This window comes from Oncorhynchus nerka, linkage group LG22 (assembly GCF_034236695.1).
Source record: "Oncorhynchus nerka isolate Pitt River linkage group LG22, Oner_Uvic_2.0, whole genome shotgun sequence".
Classification (NCBI taxonomy): Eukaryota; Metazoa; Chordata; class Actinopteri; order Salmoniformes; family Salmonidae; genus Oncorhynchus; species Oncorhynchus nerka.
This window is the reverse complement of record NC_088417.1, coordinates 18,899,462-18,916,225: the sequence shown is the minus strand read 5'-3', so window position 1 is coordinate 18,916,225 and position 16,764 is coordinate 18,899,462. Positions and strand designations below refer to the sequence as shown.

General features: G+C 46.2%; 1 protein-coding gene across 9 annotated transcripts in view; it reads right to left on the bottom strand.

The window, feature by feature from the left end:
• atp8a2 (ATPase phospholipid transporting 8A2) overlaps positions 1-16,764 on the bottom strand; it is a 68,952-nt gene that overhangs the window by 39,136 nt on the left and 13,052 nt on the right. For 4 of the 9 annotated variants that reach the window (XM_029626400.2, XM_029626399.2, XM_029626394.2 and 1 more), the window contains 19 exons: positions 14,121-14,298; positions 7,439-7,538; positions 7,118-7,216; positions 6,816-6,861; positions 6,610-6,650; positions 5,593-5,666; positions 5,211-5,280; positions 5,004-5,131; positions 4,628-4,739; positions 4,268-4,436; positions 4,032-4,159; positions 3,874-3,951; positions 3,614-3,747; positions 3,406-3,481; positions 3,206-3,311; positions 2,959-3,041; positions 2,807-2,856; positions 2,664-2,733; positions 2,470-2,554 (listed from right to left, as the gene is read on the bottom strand). In XM_029626400.2, coding sequence (XP_029482260.1) covers positions 2,470-2,554; positions 2,664-2,733; positions 2,807-2,856; positions 2,959-3,041; positions 3,206-3,311; positions 3,406-3,481; positions 3,614-3,747; positions 3,874-3,951; positions 4,032-4,159; positions 4,268-4,436; positions 4,628-4,739; positions 5,004-5,131; positions 5,211-5,280; positions 5,593-5,666; positions 6,610-6,650; positions 6,816-6,861; positions 7,118-7,216; positions 7,439-7,538; positions 14,121-14,298 — 1,827 coding nt within the window. Of the gene's footprint in view, positions 1-2,469; positions 2,555-2,663; positions 2,734-2,806; positions 2,857-2,958; positions 3,042-3,205; positions 3,312-3,405; positions 3,482-3,613; positions 3,748-3,873; positions 3,952-4,031; positions 4,160-4,267; positions 4,437-4,627; positions 4,740-5,003; positions 5,132-5,210; positions 5,281-5,592; positions 5,667-6,609; positions 6,651-6,815; positions 6,862-7,117; positions 7,217-7,438; positions 7,539-14,120; positions 14,299-15,255; positions 15,766-16,764 lie in introns of those variants that run through there. The other 5 variants (XM_029626395.2, XM_029626398.2, XM_029626401.2 and 2 more) reach the window with 4 other exon arrangements.

The window sequence follows — 16,764 nt, the reverse complement described above, 5'->3', positions numbered from 1 at the left end:
AATCAGACAAGTGTCTGTTGTGCATCCCCTCGGCCTCGGTAATGGATTAGTCCACTCAGACAGGCGTGAATCAGACAAGTGCAGTAGTTTATGTGTCGGGGGGCTGGGGTCAGTTTGTTATATCTGGAGTACTTCTCCTGTCCTATTCGGTGTCCTGTGTGAATCTAAGTGTGCATTCTCTAATTCTCTCCTTCTCTCTTTCTTTCTCTCTCTCGGAGGACCTGAGCCCTAGGACCATGCCCCAGGACTACCTGACATGATGACTCCTTGCTGTCCCCAGTCCACCTGGCCATGCTGCTGTTCAGTTTCAACTGACCTGAGCCCTAGAACCATGCCCCAGGACTACCTGACATGATGACTCCTTGCTGTCCCCAGTCCACCTGGCCATGCTGCTGCTCCAGTTTCAACTTCCACCTGACTGTGCTGCTGCTCCAGTTTCAACTGTTCTGCCTTATTATTATTCGACCATGCTGGTCATTTATTAACATTTGAACATCTTGGCCATGTTCTGTTATAATCTCCACCCGGCACAGCCAGAAGAGGACTGGCCACCCCACATAGCCTGGTTCCTCTCTAGGTTTCTTCCTAGGTTTTGGCCTTTCTAGGGAGTTTTTCCTAGCCACCGTGCTTCTACACCTGCATTGCTTGCTGTTTGGGGTTTTAGGCTGGGTTTCTGTACAGCACTTTGAGATATCAGCTGATGTACGAAGGGCTATATAAATACATTTGATTTGAAGTGTCTATTTATACGTTTGCCACTGCTCGACTAAAACAATCCTGGTCAACCAACAGCCTATCGACCAAACAGTTGACTAAATGGAGTCAGCCCTACTCTAAAACGTTGGTCTTTTCTCCACTGTGAAGAGGGGAGCTGCTAAAGTGTTTTGCTCTCAAGGTGAGGGCCCCCAAAAGGCTAGGGCCGGCTCTGACTGCATGTGGAACCAGATCCACCAGCCACTGCAGCCCCCACCCCCAACAGAGTTGCCCATCCCTGAATTAAGCAGTAATAATGTAGATATGAATATATGTCTTGACATATTAAAAAGAGCTCTCCCGCTATCTCTCTCAGAATGACCTTCTTGATCCAAATCAGTCAGGTTTCAAGACTAGTCATTCAACTGAGACTGCTCTTCTCTGTATCACGGAGGCCCTCCGCACTGCTAAAGCTAACTCTCTCTCCTCTGCTCTCATCCTTCTAGACCTATCGGCTGCCTTCGATACTGTGAACCATCAGATCCTCCTCTCCACCCTCTCCGAGTTGGGCATCTCCGGCACGGCCCACGCTTGGATTGCGTCCTACCTGACAGGTCGCTCCTACCAGGTGGCGTGGCGAGAATCTGTCTCCTCACCACGCGCTCTCACCACTGGCGTCCCCCAGGGCTCTGTTCTAGGCCCTCTCCTATTCTCGCTATACACCAAGTCACTTGGCTCTGTCATAACCTTACATGGTCTCTCCTATCATTGCTATGCAGACGACACACAATTAATCTTCTCCTTTCCCCCTTCTGATGACCAGGTGGCGAATCGCATCTCTGCATGTCTGGCAGACATATCAGTGTGGATGACGGATCACCACCTCAAGCTGAACCTCGGCAAGACGGAGCTGCTCTTCCTCCCGGGGATGGACTGCCCGTTCCATGATCTCGCCATCACGGTTGACAACTCCATTGTGTCCTCCTCCCAGAGCACTAAGAACCTTGGCGTGATCCTGGACAACACCCTGTCGTTCTCAACTAACATCAAGGCGGTGGCCCGTTCTTGTAGGTTCATGCTCTACAACATCCGCAGAGTACGACCCTGCCTCACACAGGAAGCAGCGCAGGTCCTAATCCAGGCACTTGTCATCTCCCGTCTGGATTACTGCAACTCGCGGTTGGCTGGGCTCCCTGCCTGTGCCATTAAACCCCTACAACTCATCCAGAACGCCGCAGCCCGTCTGGTGTTCAACCTTCCCAAGTTCTCTCACGTCACCCCGCTCCTCCGCTCTCTCCACTGGCTTCCAGTTGAAGCTCGCATCCGCTACAAACCATGGTGCTTGCCTACGGAGCTGTGAGGGGAACGGAACCTCAGTACCTCCAGGCTCTGATCAGGCCCTACACCCAAACAAGGGCACTGCGTTCATCCACCTCTGGCCTGCTCGCCTCCCTACCACTGAGGAAGTACAGTTCCCACGCAGCCCAGTCAAAACTGTTCGCTGCTCTGGCCCCCCAATGGTGGAACAAACACCCTCACGACGCCAGGACAGCGGAGTCAATCACCACCTTCCGGAGACACCTGAAACCCCACCTCTTTCAGGAATACCTAGGATAGGATAAAGTAATCCTTCTCACCCCCCTTAAAAGATTTAGATGCACTATTGTAAAGTGGCTGTTCCACTGGATGTCTTAAGGTGAACGCACCAATTTGTAAGTCGCTCTGGATAAGAGCGTCTGCTAAATGACTTAAATGTAAAAAGAGAAAGGCCCGTACCCTCGGTGGCGAACTGTTCCAGGTGTGCGATGGTCAGCTCTTTGTACTGAGACGCATCAGTGAGACGCTCAAAGATCACATTATCCTGAAACAAACATCATGACATCATCAACATGCGCCGTTTCATCATCATTATGAGCAAAGACACTATGGGAATAAACTGTGGTGCATTCAATGACTGGGGTTATACTCACTGCTCCCTTGCAGTACAGACGCAGTTTCCCATCGGGGGTTCGGACCACTACAGACATGCGCTTACGGTTACTGTAGAGAAAAAAAGAGAGACTTTTAAGTGTCTGTCAATGTTATGAGTGAGTGAGTATGTCATTTTATTTACCTTGAAAACTCCAGCACATTCAGCAACTCAAAGCTCTTCTCCTTCCCCCTCTGAAAGACACAGAGAAATACCAATAATTAAACAGTGAACAGGATGAGTATTTACCTTTCTTCAAATGGCCCTCCATCCCAGTCTCTCAAACCCACACTTACAGCTTCCATGATAACGGAGCCAGGAGTCCTTGCTGTGAAAACGAAGCCCAGACCTTTGGCTCCTTTTACCAGAGCTCCTTCATCTGAGGAAAGAAAAAAAAAAAAAACACACATGCATTGCACATATTAGGACGTTTTGGGAAAGGCTCTAATGTGTAGTAGCTAGGATGTGATTGGGCCTATTGTCTAGTAGCTGAGTTATGATTGTCTCTATGGTGTATAAGCTGTGTAGAGATAGGCTGTCTACCTGGTGAGGAGGCCTGGTAGATAAGCTGGTCCTCCTCTCTCTCTGGGACCACTGTGTGACACACCGCCATCATCGTCAGAAACTCACAGATTTGGGCAGAGGTTGGCTGGGGGGGGAAGAGATACATGGCCCAGTGTCATTCTCTTTCAGTATAAGAATCGTCATTAGAGAAGATCTCAGGAGCTCAGGGGAACACCTACATGGTTCTTCTCAATGTTCTGGATGAGAGCGGGGTCATCAAACTCTGTGGAGTTAAGACTGCTGGACGGCAGGGGACTGAGAGAGGAGACGGACAGAATTAAACACTACCTACACAACGCATTGTATACAACAAAGAAAGGGGTGTTTGTAGTATAGATAGTGAGTCATAGCACAGCCAAAGGTGCAGAAGAGGAGGCGGTCACTGACCTGAAGTCCTCCATGGAACGATCAACATCCAGGTCAGGGAAGTGGCCGTATGTGATTCCAGCGATGGTACACTTCTTGAAGTGCATGACGTTACAGGTGAGAGTTCCTGTCTTATCAGAAAACAGATACTTCACCTGGGAGAGAGGAAATAAAGAAAAGATAGCAGTACACAACAGAATTAAACTCTGATTGGTTGAGCCCTGATGTGAACATGGTCAAGATTGGTGGAATCCACCATTTGATTTGATCCAAATCCTCACCTGGCCCAGTTCTTCGTTGAGATTGGACGTTCGAGCCATGGCGGGTGTGTCTGTCTCAGAGTAGTACATCTCCTCATCCTGACCACCAAACACAGAGGGAGTTTCATGACACTGCTAAACAGAGTTAAACACACACACACACACACACTTGTCCGTACCCAGTTGATGAAGAGGGCCTGTGTGAACTTGACCACCTCCAGAGTGACCAGCAGGCTGATGGGGATGAGGTTGTTGTAGAGGATGATGAAGGTCAGCAGGTTATACCAAAAGTTAGTGGAGATGTCCCCTGTAGACACACACACACGGTCAAGAGCTTATTTGGAAGAGTAGAGAATGAATAATGCGTGTGTGTGTGTCCACCCATGAGAGAGTGAGTGAGTGTGTGTATTCTCACCGGCACGTGACAGGTACCAGCAGGCCTCCTCAGTGTGTTGTTTGTTCCAGATGGAGGCTCCTATAGAGCTCACTAGCGCCATCACCAGGAGGATGCAGAACAGCACCAGGATCTGGACGTTGGTCACCCGCTCCACGTTAGAACGCTTCAGGGGGGCCTTGGTCGAGTTCTGGAAGGAACATTCACCACATTATTACATCCTTCATGTGGAACTACAAAACACCCAAAATGACACACTAACTCAAAAGAAAGCAGTGGAGAAGGAACACCAAGTTCAACTGCTTTGTAGAGGTAAGATTGGCTTGATTCAAGACTATGGTTCAAGTTAGGTTTGGATCACAAAGGCTTGAAATGGCTAACCTGCATCAGTTTGGAGTCATGTCCAGTGTAGACTATAATTCCTACAACCCATTGTGTGTTTCTGAGCTGGGCACCTCTCAGTAGCACCTGGTCAGGACCAAGAGGAACCGCACTGGAGAGAGAGAACAGTGACAATCAGGCTGAGGATGAAAATGTAATTCTATGTTAGGTGTGTGTTCAGATGAGAGTGTGTTCAGATGAGAGTGTGTTCAGATGAGAGTGTGTTCAGATGAGAGTGTGTGTTCAGATGAGAGTGTGTGTTCAGATGAGAGTGTGTGTTCAGATGAGAGTGTGTGTTCAGATGAGAGTGTGTGTTCAGATGAGAGTGTGTGTTCAGATGAGAGTGTGTGTTCAGATGAGAGTGTGTGTTCGGTACTTTTGGTTGTCCAGCCGTAGGGTCCCAGTGAAGTCGTACAGGTGTCTGTTGGGCTCTTCACACTCCAGACGGCCAGAGAGACCCATCAGCTCCTCCAGAGACTGGAGACCAGCTGTGTGAGTGAGACCCTGAAACACACACTCAGTTAGAGCAGGTACACTGATAAAATACACACACCTTCAGGGTCATTCCTAACACACGTCTCACCTGTCTGATCTTCAGGTTGGTTTCTCCGTCCAGGTTGGAGGTTTCAGTGTAACACATGGCCTGAGGCTCACTGTGGAGAGGGATGGAGTCCAACTTTACCACATCATTCACTTCCACATTCATCTATGCAACAGGCAAATTAAAAATATTGAAACATTTATCAAAACACAGGGCTGTTCGATGTCGGTCCTGGAGTGCCGAAACCCTTCTGGTTTTCAACCCCGTCTAATGAGGGACTAATTCAGATCTGGGATACCAGGTGAGTGCAATTTAACTACCAGGTGGAAACAAAAACCAGAAGTGTTTTGGCCCTCCAGGACTAGAATTGAACAGCCCTGATCAAACATAATGGTGACATCACACAATGTCACCGCAAACCAACCTGGAGGACACTATGACCATGTCAGCTGGAAGATGCTGCCCATTGGTCACCTTCACTATGTCTCCTACTGCCACCTTGTGGCCAGGATGCAGCAATGCAACAGCGGGAGGAGAGAATGAAAATGAGAACAGGGTGGGTGGGTGGGTGGGTGCAAAGAGAGGGGAAGAGAGAAGTGCAAGAGAATGTGAAGCAGGAGAAGACAGAGGGAAAGAAGGGAGGGATGGTGGAGGCAGAGAGGGTTGGTGGAGGCAGAGAGGGATGGTGGAGGCAGAGAGGGATGGTGGAGGCAGAGAGGGATGGTGGAGGCAGAGAGGGATGGTGGAGGCAGAGAGGGTTGGTGGAGGCAGAAAGGGTTGGTGGAGGCAGAAAGGGTTGGTGGAGGCAGAAAGGGTTGGTGGAGGGAGAGAGGGATGGTGGAGGCAGAGAGGGTTGGTGGAGGCAGAGAGGGATGTTGGAGGCAGAGAGGGATGGTGGAGGCAGAAAGGGTTGGTGGAGGCAGAGAGGGTTGGTGGAGGCAGAGAGGGTTGGTGGAGGCAGAAAGGGTTGGTGGAGGGAGAGAGGGTTGGTGGAGGGAGAGAGGGTTGGTGGAGGGAGAGAGGGTTGGTGGAGGGAGAGAGGGTTGGTGGAGGGAGAGAGGGATGGTGGAGGCAGAGAGGGATGGTGGAGGGAGAGAGAAAGTGACAGTGAGCAGCAAGTAGCTTTACAGTGGATGTTCATATCTGACGCTTCCCTCAGTCAAAGCAAGGACATTAGATACAGGGGATATTAATCAATGTGGAGAAAGACACCAGAGAACATTCTGGAGAGGTAAATAATGTGCCATGAAGTCTTCCTAACTAGGGCCACGAGTTCTCCTTCACCAGATAACCTGATCAGGAAAAACTCTGGGCCCGAGTTATAGGCTGCAACTTGAGTTCGGAGTTTTCCCCATTCAGGTCGTGCGGTACGGAAAGAACTCTGGTCTTTATCTGTAACCACTAGTCAGACAGGCTGTGAAGAGGATGAGGGCAATGGTACCTGTTTCCATATGACGGTCTGCCAGGCTCCATTCCTCAGAACTGAGACACAATGACAACAGAGCTATTAGCCTAGACACTTCATACACTGTTCATCCTTTCTTAAGCACAATTGTCTATTCCCTTAAACTAGTTATTCACTCATCCAAATAAAACTGACTGACACAGGCACACTCATGCATACGCAAACACACAATCGTCCAATACCTGTGGTCTTTTTATTGTTGACTGTGTTGTCTGCCTTGTGTCTTTGCTGTAAAGAGACAGAGGGTTTGTTAGTTCCTTATGAGTCTCACTTTCTTTCTTTCACATTAAAACGCACCAAAACGGCACTGCGCTGGCTAAGACATTGTTTTGGAACAGAGGAGGTGTTGTTCCACAGCAGGGGAGCTGAACTGTGTCTGTTGAGCTGTGTCTGTTGAGCTGTGAGCTGGTTCTTGAGCCGTGTCTGTTGATGGCTGTCGCGCTGTGTCTGTTGATGGCTGTCGCGCTGTGTGCGTCCTACTTACATAGTCCTCTATGATCTCTTTGATCCCAGCCACAGTGAGGATGAAGATGAGTGGTACCAGGGTGGTGTAACGACCCGTAGGAGACACATCAGGGATTTGCTGACAAGAAGAACAGACACAACGTCGAGGAAAGGCTGAGGGTGTGGTCAGGTTGTCAGTGCAGGTTACAGATAGAAATATTATGAATAGAGCTGATTCCTTTCATAGTTTTACATGAAAGAGAATCATATCTTATCTAGATAACACATTTCTATGTGAATGCTCTATTACGTTGCACCCTCGAGTAAACCCATTGTACTCTGCATTGTGGGCGTGGTCTACCTGCATTAGGGCGATGAAGAGGAAGAAGGCGTTGGCAGCGCGGCGGATCTGCTCGTACAGGAAACGAGGCAGGAAGGTAAACACCCCGTACTTAGTGGTACTGAGGAGGAGGAGGGACACAGGGATGTCACAGGGTTAGTCTCCACGGTAATGAAACACAATAAGGCTGGGAGTCAATCCGATCAAACGTTAACCGGCAATAGCAGATACCCGCATAGCTGGTGTTTTGGCAGTGTCGGAGGTGTAACTGCGATAAGAGCTAGCTGTCAAATCGGTAAGCAGCTGCTCGTGTGGTTGTCACGAAGTCACACCCCTCCCACTCGCGTTAGAAGTTCAGAATGAGAAAGTGTAGGCTGTATAGCATATTGAAAATGACATTTTTTTTCATAATTAAACAAAATAATAAAGATTTATACGAGCCTAATGGAGGTGTAGAGGCTGCAATGGATTGTTACTAACACGTCTCCGTTCATCCAATGGCAGTGTCTGCAATAGCCTACCGCACGGAGCTGCTTGTGGATTCGACAGCTCTAATGCGGTCCCACCTCCGACGTCGCCAAAACAACCACTATGGATATGTCGGCTAAAGCGGATGTGATTGAATTGGGCACTAAAATCAGCACACCAAAAGAGAAATCCCCCTATATCGGATTGAAAAAGACAAAAATTGAGTTTGATTTCCTTTGGAAGAAACCACCTCTGCGGTCTCCAGTGTAAAACAGAGGTCGTCACTAGAGTGTAAATCTCTTCTTCAATCCCTTCTCTACCGATAGCAGATTATCGATGCACTTGAAACCCCATTAGAGAGACTACACAATTAGATTTAAACATGCTCGGGCACAAAAACATAAAAGGATCTATTATGGGCTGCACACCTTCACATCCTCGCAAATGAACCGAACGTCACTGTTCAAAGCTTTATGTTTAGACCAAACCTCCCAAACAGGCAAACCTTGTCAGTCGATCACCTGTATTGATCAGACAACAGCATTGATTAGCCTTGAGAATAGCCAGCAGCTATAAGAGACTAAAATAACTCAAAATCAGCCTTCAGTTCAGGGTCTGTCTTTATCCTGGCCAATATAGCTAACTCAAACGTGTGTTTATGTGTACGTGATTGTGTTGGTGTGTGTGTCTCACTGTATCTAAATCCTCCAACATGTCAGCATCTCCTTGGAGACAAGTCCAAAGCCACACACTCTAAGGTTAGGAAATAGGCGAGTGTAAGCGGATCCTAGATCTGTGCCTAAAGACAACATCTAAGCTAAGTATTTGTTCATAGCGGCTGTGGTGACTGATTGACAGATGGAGTAGATTTGCACAGAGACACAGGGCTGTGAATGAAAGATGACTTGAAGGTAGAAAAGAGGAGGATGAAAAGAGAAGAGGGGCTATAGGAATTAATTAAACGGTACCAATGAATTGTTTACATGTGTTTTTACACCCCATGCGCACATTTATTTCTGTTGCCTTTTAAGAGGATACGGGTTGAATACAGTAGGGTACGTTACAGGACATTCTGTATAAAAATGTGTATTGAGTATTCAATAGGAGCAGTGAAGCTTTCAACTAAAGACATATGGGAACAATGGGACATCAAAGGGCATGTCTCCAAAGCCAGACTGTCCAATCACAGGCCAGGAAAAGCCTGGTGATCCAATAAAACGAGTTGGCGAAGGCCCGTCTTAATCTCATTAAAGGACCTGAAATAGGCCTGCTTCAGAGCAGAATTGAATCTCCTGACAGTAAAGACAAGATCGATGAGGTGCGTTTAACGCCTGACGACAGGCTTCTACCCACGTAACTAGAACCTGCTGGATTGTATAGGCGCCAGGGTAATGTTCAGGAGGGCGTAACATCCTAACTGTTGCCGATAAAGCTGACATGGGTCCTTAATATACATGAGAGAAGCATATCTATTATTCACCATGCATTTCTACATTTTTATACAGAATGTCCTGTAACGTACCCTACTGTATTCAACCCGTATCCTCTTAAAAGGCAACAGAAATAAATGTGCGCATGGGGTGTAAAAACACATGTAAACAATTCATTGGTACCGTGACAGTGTCAAATTGAACCAAAACATAATACTATTGGTCTGGTTTGCAAGGCTACACAACTTAACATGTATAGCTCCATAGTCATTGTCACCACTGAATTTACAGCAGTCATCTGGGACACTAATGATAAGAGATTCCCCACAGATGCAGATTCCGTTTGGGCACTGCCCTCAATCCCGCCCACAAGCAGGGATGGGCACAAATGACATAATACAATGATAAAATACAGATACAAAATACCATGAATATCAATGGATCAAAATAAACTACATACTTGTATTTTGCTTAAATACATGACAAAATACATATTTTGTTTACAAAAATCAATTTGCAAGTAGCCAACCCGAACATCAACAACAGTCTCAGTAACGATTACAAAAACGTTTTACTTGCTATAACTGATATGTTAGTTGAGCATGCCTGCTTAATGACCAACATGTATATGTGAAAATGAACTGCAAAACACACCGTGTATTGTTTCGGGGCAGAGCTCATTAGAATAATACTCAGCATGCTTTGCAATTGTTCATTTTTACATATACAGTTGAAGTCAGAAGTTTACATACACCGTAGCCAAATACATTTAAACTCAGTTTTTCACAATTCCTGACATTTAATCCAAGTAAAAATTCCCTGTCTTAGGTCAGTTTGGATCACCACTTTAAGAATGTGAAATGTCAGAATAATAGGAGAGAGAATTTTTTATTTCAACTTTTATTTATTTCATCACATTCCCAGTGGGTCAGATGTTTTTACATACACTCAATTAGTATTTGGTAGCATTGCCTGTCAATTGTTTAACTTGGGTCAAATGTTTCAGGTAGGCTTCCACAAGCTTCCCACAATAAGTTGGGTGAATTTTGGCCCATTCTTCCTGACAGAGCTGGTGTAACTGAGTCAGGTTTGTAGGCCTCCTTGCTCGCACACGCTTTTTCAGTTCTGCCCACACATTTTCTATAGGATTGAGGTCCAGGTTTTGTGATGGCCACTCCAAGCCATTTTGTCACAACTTTGGAGGTATGCTTGGGGTCATTGTCCATTTGGAAGACCCATTTGAAACCAAGCTTTAACTTCCTGACTGATGTCTTGAGATGTTTCTTCAATATATCCACATCATTTTCCTTCCTCATGATGCCATCTATTTTGTGAAGTGCACCAGACCCTCCTGCAGCAAAGCACCCCCACAACATGATGCTGCCACCACCGTGCTTCACGGTTGGGATGGTGTTCTTCGGCTTGCAAGCCTCCTCCCTTTTCCTCCAAACATAACGATGGTCATTATGGCCAAGCAGTTCTATTTTTGTTTCATCAGACCAGAGAACATTTCTCAAAAAAAGTATGATCTTTGTCCCCATGTGCAGTTGCAAAACGTAGTCTGGCTTTTTTATGGCGGTTTTGGAGCAGTGGCTTCTTCCTTGCTGAGTGGCCTTTCAGGTTATGTTGATATAGGACATAGATACTTTTGTACCCGTTTCCTCCAGCATCTTCACAAGGTCCTTTGCTGTTGTTCTGAGATTGATTTGCACTTTTCGCACCAAAGTACGTTCATCTCTAGGAGACAGAACGCGTCTCCTTCCTGGGCAGTATGACGGCTGCGTGGCCATGGTGTTTATACACTGCTCAAAAAAATAAAGGGAACACTTAAACAACACAATGTAACTCCAAGGCAATCACACTTCTGTGAAATCAAACTGTCCACTTAGGAAGCAACACTGATTGACAATAATTTTCACATGCTGTTGTGCAAATGGAATAGACAACAGGTGGAAATTATAGGCAATTAGCAAGACACCCCCAATAAAGGAGTGGTTCTGCAGGTGGTGACCACAGACCACTTCTCAGTTCCTATGCTTCCTGGCTGATGTTTTGGTCAATTTTGAATGCTGGCGGTGCTTTCAGTCTAGTGGTAGCATGAGACGGACGGAGTCTACAACCCACACAAGTGGCTCAGGTAGTGCAGCTCATCCAGGATGGAACATCAATGCGAGCTGTGGCAAGAAGGTTTGCTGTGTCTGTCAGCGTAGTGTCCAGAGCATGGATGCGCTACCAGGAGACAGGCCTGTACATCAGGAGACGTGGAGGAGGCCGTAGGAGGGCAACAACCCAGCAGCAGGACCACTACCTCCACCTTTATGCAAGGAGAAGCAGGAGGAGCACTGCCAGAACCCTGCAAAATAACCTCCAGCAGGCCACAAATGTGCATGTGTCTGCTCAAACGGTCAGAAACAGACTCCATGAGGGTGGTATGAGGGTCCGACGTCCACAGGTGGGGGTTGTGCTTACAGCCCAACACCGTGCAGGACGTTTGGCATTTGCCAGAGAACACCAAGATTGGCAAATTCGCCACTGGCGCCCTGTGCTCTTCACAGATGAAAGCAGGTTCACACTGAGCACATGTGACAGAGTCTGGAGACGCCATGGAGAACGTTCTGCTGCCTGCAACATCCTCCAGCATGACCGGTTTGGCGGTGAGTCAGTCATGGTGTGGGGTGGCATTTCTTTGGGGGGCCGCACAGCACTCCATGTGCTCGCCAGAGGTAGCCTGACTGCCATTAGGTACCGAGATGAGATCCTCAGACCCCTTGTGAGACCATATGCTGGTGCGGTTGGCCCTGGGTTCCTCCTAATGCAAGACAATGCTAGACCTCATGTGGCTGGAGTGTGTCAGCAGTTCCTGCAAGAGGAAGGCATTGATGCTATGTTCTGGCCCGCCCGTTCCCCAGACTTGAATCCAATTGAGCACATCTGGGACATCATGTCTCGCTCCATCCACCAACGCCACGTTGCACCACAGACTGTCCAGGAGTTGGCGGATGCTTTAGTCCAGGTCTGGGAGGAGACCCCTCAGGAGACCATCCGCCACCTCATCAGGAACATGCCCAGGCGTTGTAGGGAGATCATACTAGCACGTGGAGGCCACACACACTACTGAGCCTCATTTTGACTTGTTTTAAGGACATTACATCAAAGTTGGATCAGCCTGTAGTGTGGTTTTCCACTTTAATTTTGAGTGTGACTCCAAATCCAGACCTCCATGGGTTGATAAATTTGAATTTCCATTGATAATTTGTGTGATTTTGTTGTCAGCACATTCAACTATGTAAAGAAAAAAGTATTTAATAAGAATATTTCATTCATTCAGATCTAGGATGTGTTATTTTAGTGTTCCCTTTATTTTTTTGAGCAGTGTACTTACGTTCATCTGTACAAACAATAGTATGCGGTACCTTCATGCGTTTGGAAATTTCTCCCAAGGATGAACCAGACTTCAAGGTTTTTTTCTGAGGTCTTGGCTGATTTCTTTTGATTACAAATACATTCACAGGTACACCTCCAATTGACTCAAATGATGTCTATTTGCCTATCAGAAGCTTCTAAAGCCATGCCATTGTTTTCTGGGATTTTCCCAATTGTTTAAAGGCACAGTCAACTTAGTGTATGTAAACTTCTGACCCACTGGAATTGTGATACAGTGAGTTATAAGTGAAATAATCTGTCTGTAAACAATTGTTGGAAAAATGACTTGTGTCATGCACAAAGTAGATTTGCCAAAACTATAGTTTGTTAACAAGACATTTGTGGAGTGGTTGTAAAACGAGTTAAGGACTCCAACCTAAGTGTATGTAAACGTCCGACTTCAACTGTACATTTAGTTCATTTAGCAGACGCTTTCATGACACCATAGTGCTATCAGACTTCTGATACCAATGCAGGGTGAAAGGGGGACCAAATATCTAGAACATGTATAGAAAAGTCATTTGTATTTGGAAAAAACAAATTACAGTATTTAAAAAAAAATACATTGGAGTGTAATTCAAATGACAAAATACTCAGAAGTAATTCAAATACTAATTTCAAATACATGCTCCCCATCTCTGCCCACAAGAGATGGGCACACACCAGAACATTCACTAACTAGTAGTGAAAGCTATCACTTTAGAGATTGGCACTGTAAACAAGCAAGGCTGGATCCCCTGCTTACCACAATCTCCCAAATTAAGAGTAGGCCAATAAAAATGTATTGAATTGAAGTCAAAACTCTGGGCTTTGGTATTTTAAAATGTAATGTGAGAAGGTTGTTTGTTTCATCTGATCAGGACAGCACATAGTAACCTGATCGGTGACCAGACCTGGACCCCACTACAGAATGTCTTATTAGATTTAGAGACAATTCAAGCATAACTATTCTATTCATACATTGTTAATGTAGCCTACCATTAGTCCCGGAGGAGCTTCCATTAACATCTACAAACTCACTGTAGTTACTTTACCTTCAGTGCCTGTTTTAAAATGCATGCGGTATTATTGATTAAGAACAGTAAATGGTAATGTTAAGCACTTTCCTCAGATGCACTGAACTTAAAAACAACCCGTTGATGCCGCCCCTCCAACACATAATTGATGAGAATTTACAACCCTCCTTTACTAGTCTATAACTGGACCATTAACTCATATAGCCAATCACAAAACCTATTTAACAAAAAATATATGTGAAAATAAATCCCTAAAACTATCAACTATTGTAGCCAATTATAATATCACAACTTGTCTGGAAAGGCAATTCAAGTCTGTATTCAGTAACTTGATGATAATGATGCTGTAGCCAGGTGAAATCTTACCTGACATGGTTGTCACAGAACTTGGTGTTCTGAGGTTGGTTTAGCAGAATCGTCCGCGCCGTAGCATCTATGGGATCTGCCTGCGAAGTAGTCCCGGACATCTCATCATCTGCCTTGCGGTAGCCGGCGGATGAACAAGAGGTTCCTGCACCGTTCGATTGATGGGAGAGAGGCGAGGCTAGGGTAAGTGTGTGTGGGAGACAGGGAGAGACGTAAGAGACATGGTTTACAGTTCAAAAGTGGAGGGCAGAAACAGGTAGGGCTATTGTATGCGGATGTAAGCTGGCGGTCGATGTCAATGACGTCCCCACCCCCCATTCTAAACAGCCCCTCTTATTTCAGTGCGCTGCCTCGCTCGGTGCTGGGCAATTCCAAAAGAGTGATGCTGAGACTCCGATTTTTTAAAACTTTAAAATGTATGTCAAACTAAAAATTATTATTGCTAAGTTACTTTAACCAAGTCACTGAACTTTTAACAAAAACATTTACTTGAAGAACAGTGTAGTTTTATAACAGAATGCCTATTTCTACTGTTTGTGCCGTCTTCAAGTAAACGGTATTTTGTAACATTTTCGCTGGAAATTGTTAATTAGTGCTTGTGCATAGTTGTATGGTTTGCTTAACTTTGCCTTAATTGGTTTTTGTTTGATATACATTTTAAAGTGAGTCTCAGCATCACTCTGTTACCATGGAATTGCCATGCCATAGCTCCATCACCAATACACACACAAGCCGCTCGACGCCCACAGGTCCCCTTGTATAGAATGTGATGAGGGATGCACAATGGTCAAACAAACACCGTGAGTTTGACTCCTTTCATCGGCGCGGAAACATTGTGTATTTGTTTATCAAACAGCGGGACTTGTTACATCGCCCTATGTGCGCATAGTGCACCAGCATTATCACCCAAGCAAAGAACCCGAACCGACGCTGCATAATTCGCTCCGCGTTTGCACTGCCTACGGAGTCCCCCCTCCTTTGTAGTTTTCTCATATAAAATCAAGGCCAAGCTGCGATCAGCACGATTTGCACACCCACTGAGCATCAGAGGAACATTTTCTGTCATCAGGCTGCGCTAAATAATGGAGGGGGGGAGATAGAGACAATCTGCTTTGGACGTGACGGAATAGTTTACCCAGCTGGCACAACAAGCCCCGGTGAGGACAGATGGAGCACGCCCGTCACTCGTCTCCTCTCCCTTGGCCTCGCTGTCCGGGAAGCAACCGACTGCTTGTGAGAATAGCCCAAGCAAGCACACAGACCTTCGCCGCCTCCGTTTCATCGGGCCTTCTCTGGCGGTCTAGAGAAGGCTTTGAAAAATTGTCTCTCTGCAAGGTGGATTAGATGATGCTTCGACACCAGACAACGGCCCCAATCTCTCGTGGAGCCTTGACTACCGTGTTCCCGTCCGAGGGCGGGCTGAGGGCTCGTATTTAAAGGGACAGTAGCCCCCGAGACTGGTATTGTGTCTGTTGTCTGACATTGCAGGCTCGGTTTACCAGTTTAAATTACACTTGAAAGGGGACGAGTCATTCATCATGAGATCACTATCCTCAGTTTCCCAGACCGTTTTCTGGGGACTTATGAGGTTCAGTCTACATTCACTATTCAGTGCAGGCTATATGAAGTCATAGGAAAAAGCTGCAATATTGGCCCTACTGCAGCTCAATTTCTAACTAACTTCAGGTGCTACACCAAACCTCACCAGCAATACAATTGGCAATCAATTCTTACAAGAATGGGCCCTGTCTGGATCGCTGTGTGGGTCTGGAAATAAAAACAGCCATTAATCCATCAATAATTCAGACAAATAATAAGAGTTGGTTTCCACTATATTGAATGTTAGAATAGGGAGATCATTTCCCCAGAGAGGCCTATCAATGTGTCACAGCCAACATAGAGAGAGCCCGGTCCCAGTTCTATAACCGTATATTTCAACCTGTTAACATTACTCAGTTATTGCTGTATAGCCTGTGAAGTAGACGTCTGATACCCGACCCCAGCCCGATGGGCCCAGATATTATACATTGAGGGTAACTAGGGTACGGGCAGGGCTCAGGTATCACTAAATTGATCACTGACCTTTTAAAGCTGAGCCATTTGCTCGTGCTCTGATGCGCAGTACAGTTATATCTGACTTAGATCATAACGTGGTGTCAGAAGTGCTTCAAACAGGAGAGATTATTTCACAGAAAATAATCATGTTCCTTGAGTTTTGTTGGGGTTTAGAGTGACGAAAAGTATAGCTAGCTAAGTTCTCATGTCTCTTCATTGAGCAGAGCAGCCCAAACGGAGCTGTTGCTATGGATACTCACAGACTCAGAGCTGCCATGAGCAGAGCGCAGGGACAGAGAGGAGCAGCTAATGGTTTTACTATCGGAGGAAGTTATTTCTGATTTCAGGTTTCGGGCAGGGCCTTAAATTTGGCAGAAGCAATCGTCCCTGGGTAGGGTAGGGCCTGAATGTTTCAGCATGGGTAGTGCTGGAGCTTAAAATTCATGCCCGTGCAGGGCTCTACTGTGAAGTGACTTGGATGAAATGACCCAGTAAAAAGGCCCAGGTCATTAAAGCCCTTGATAGCATCAATATTCAGGCACCTCCTGTTTTCCACTGGAATGTAGACAGTGACACATGTTTAGGAGGG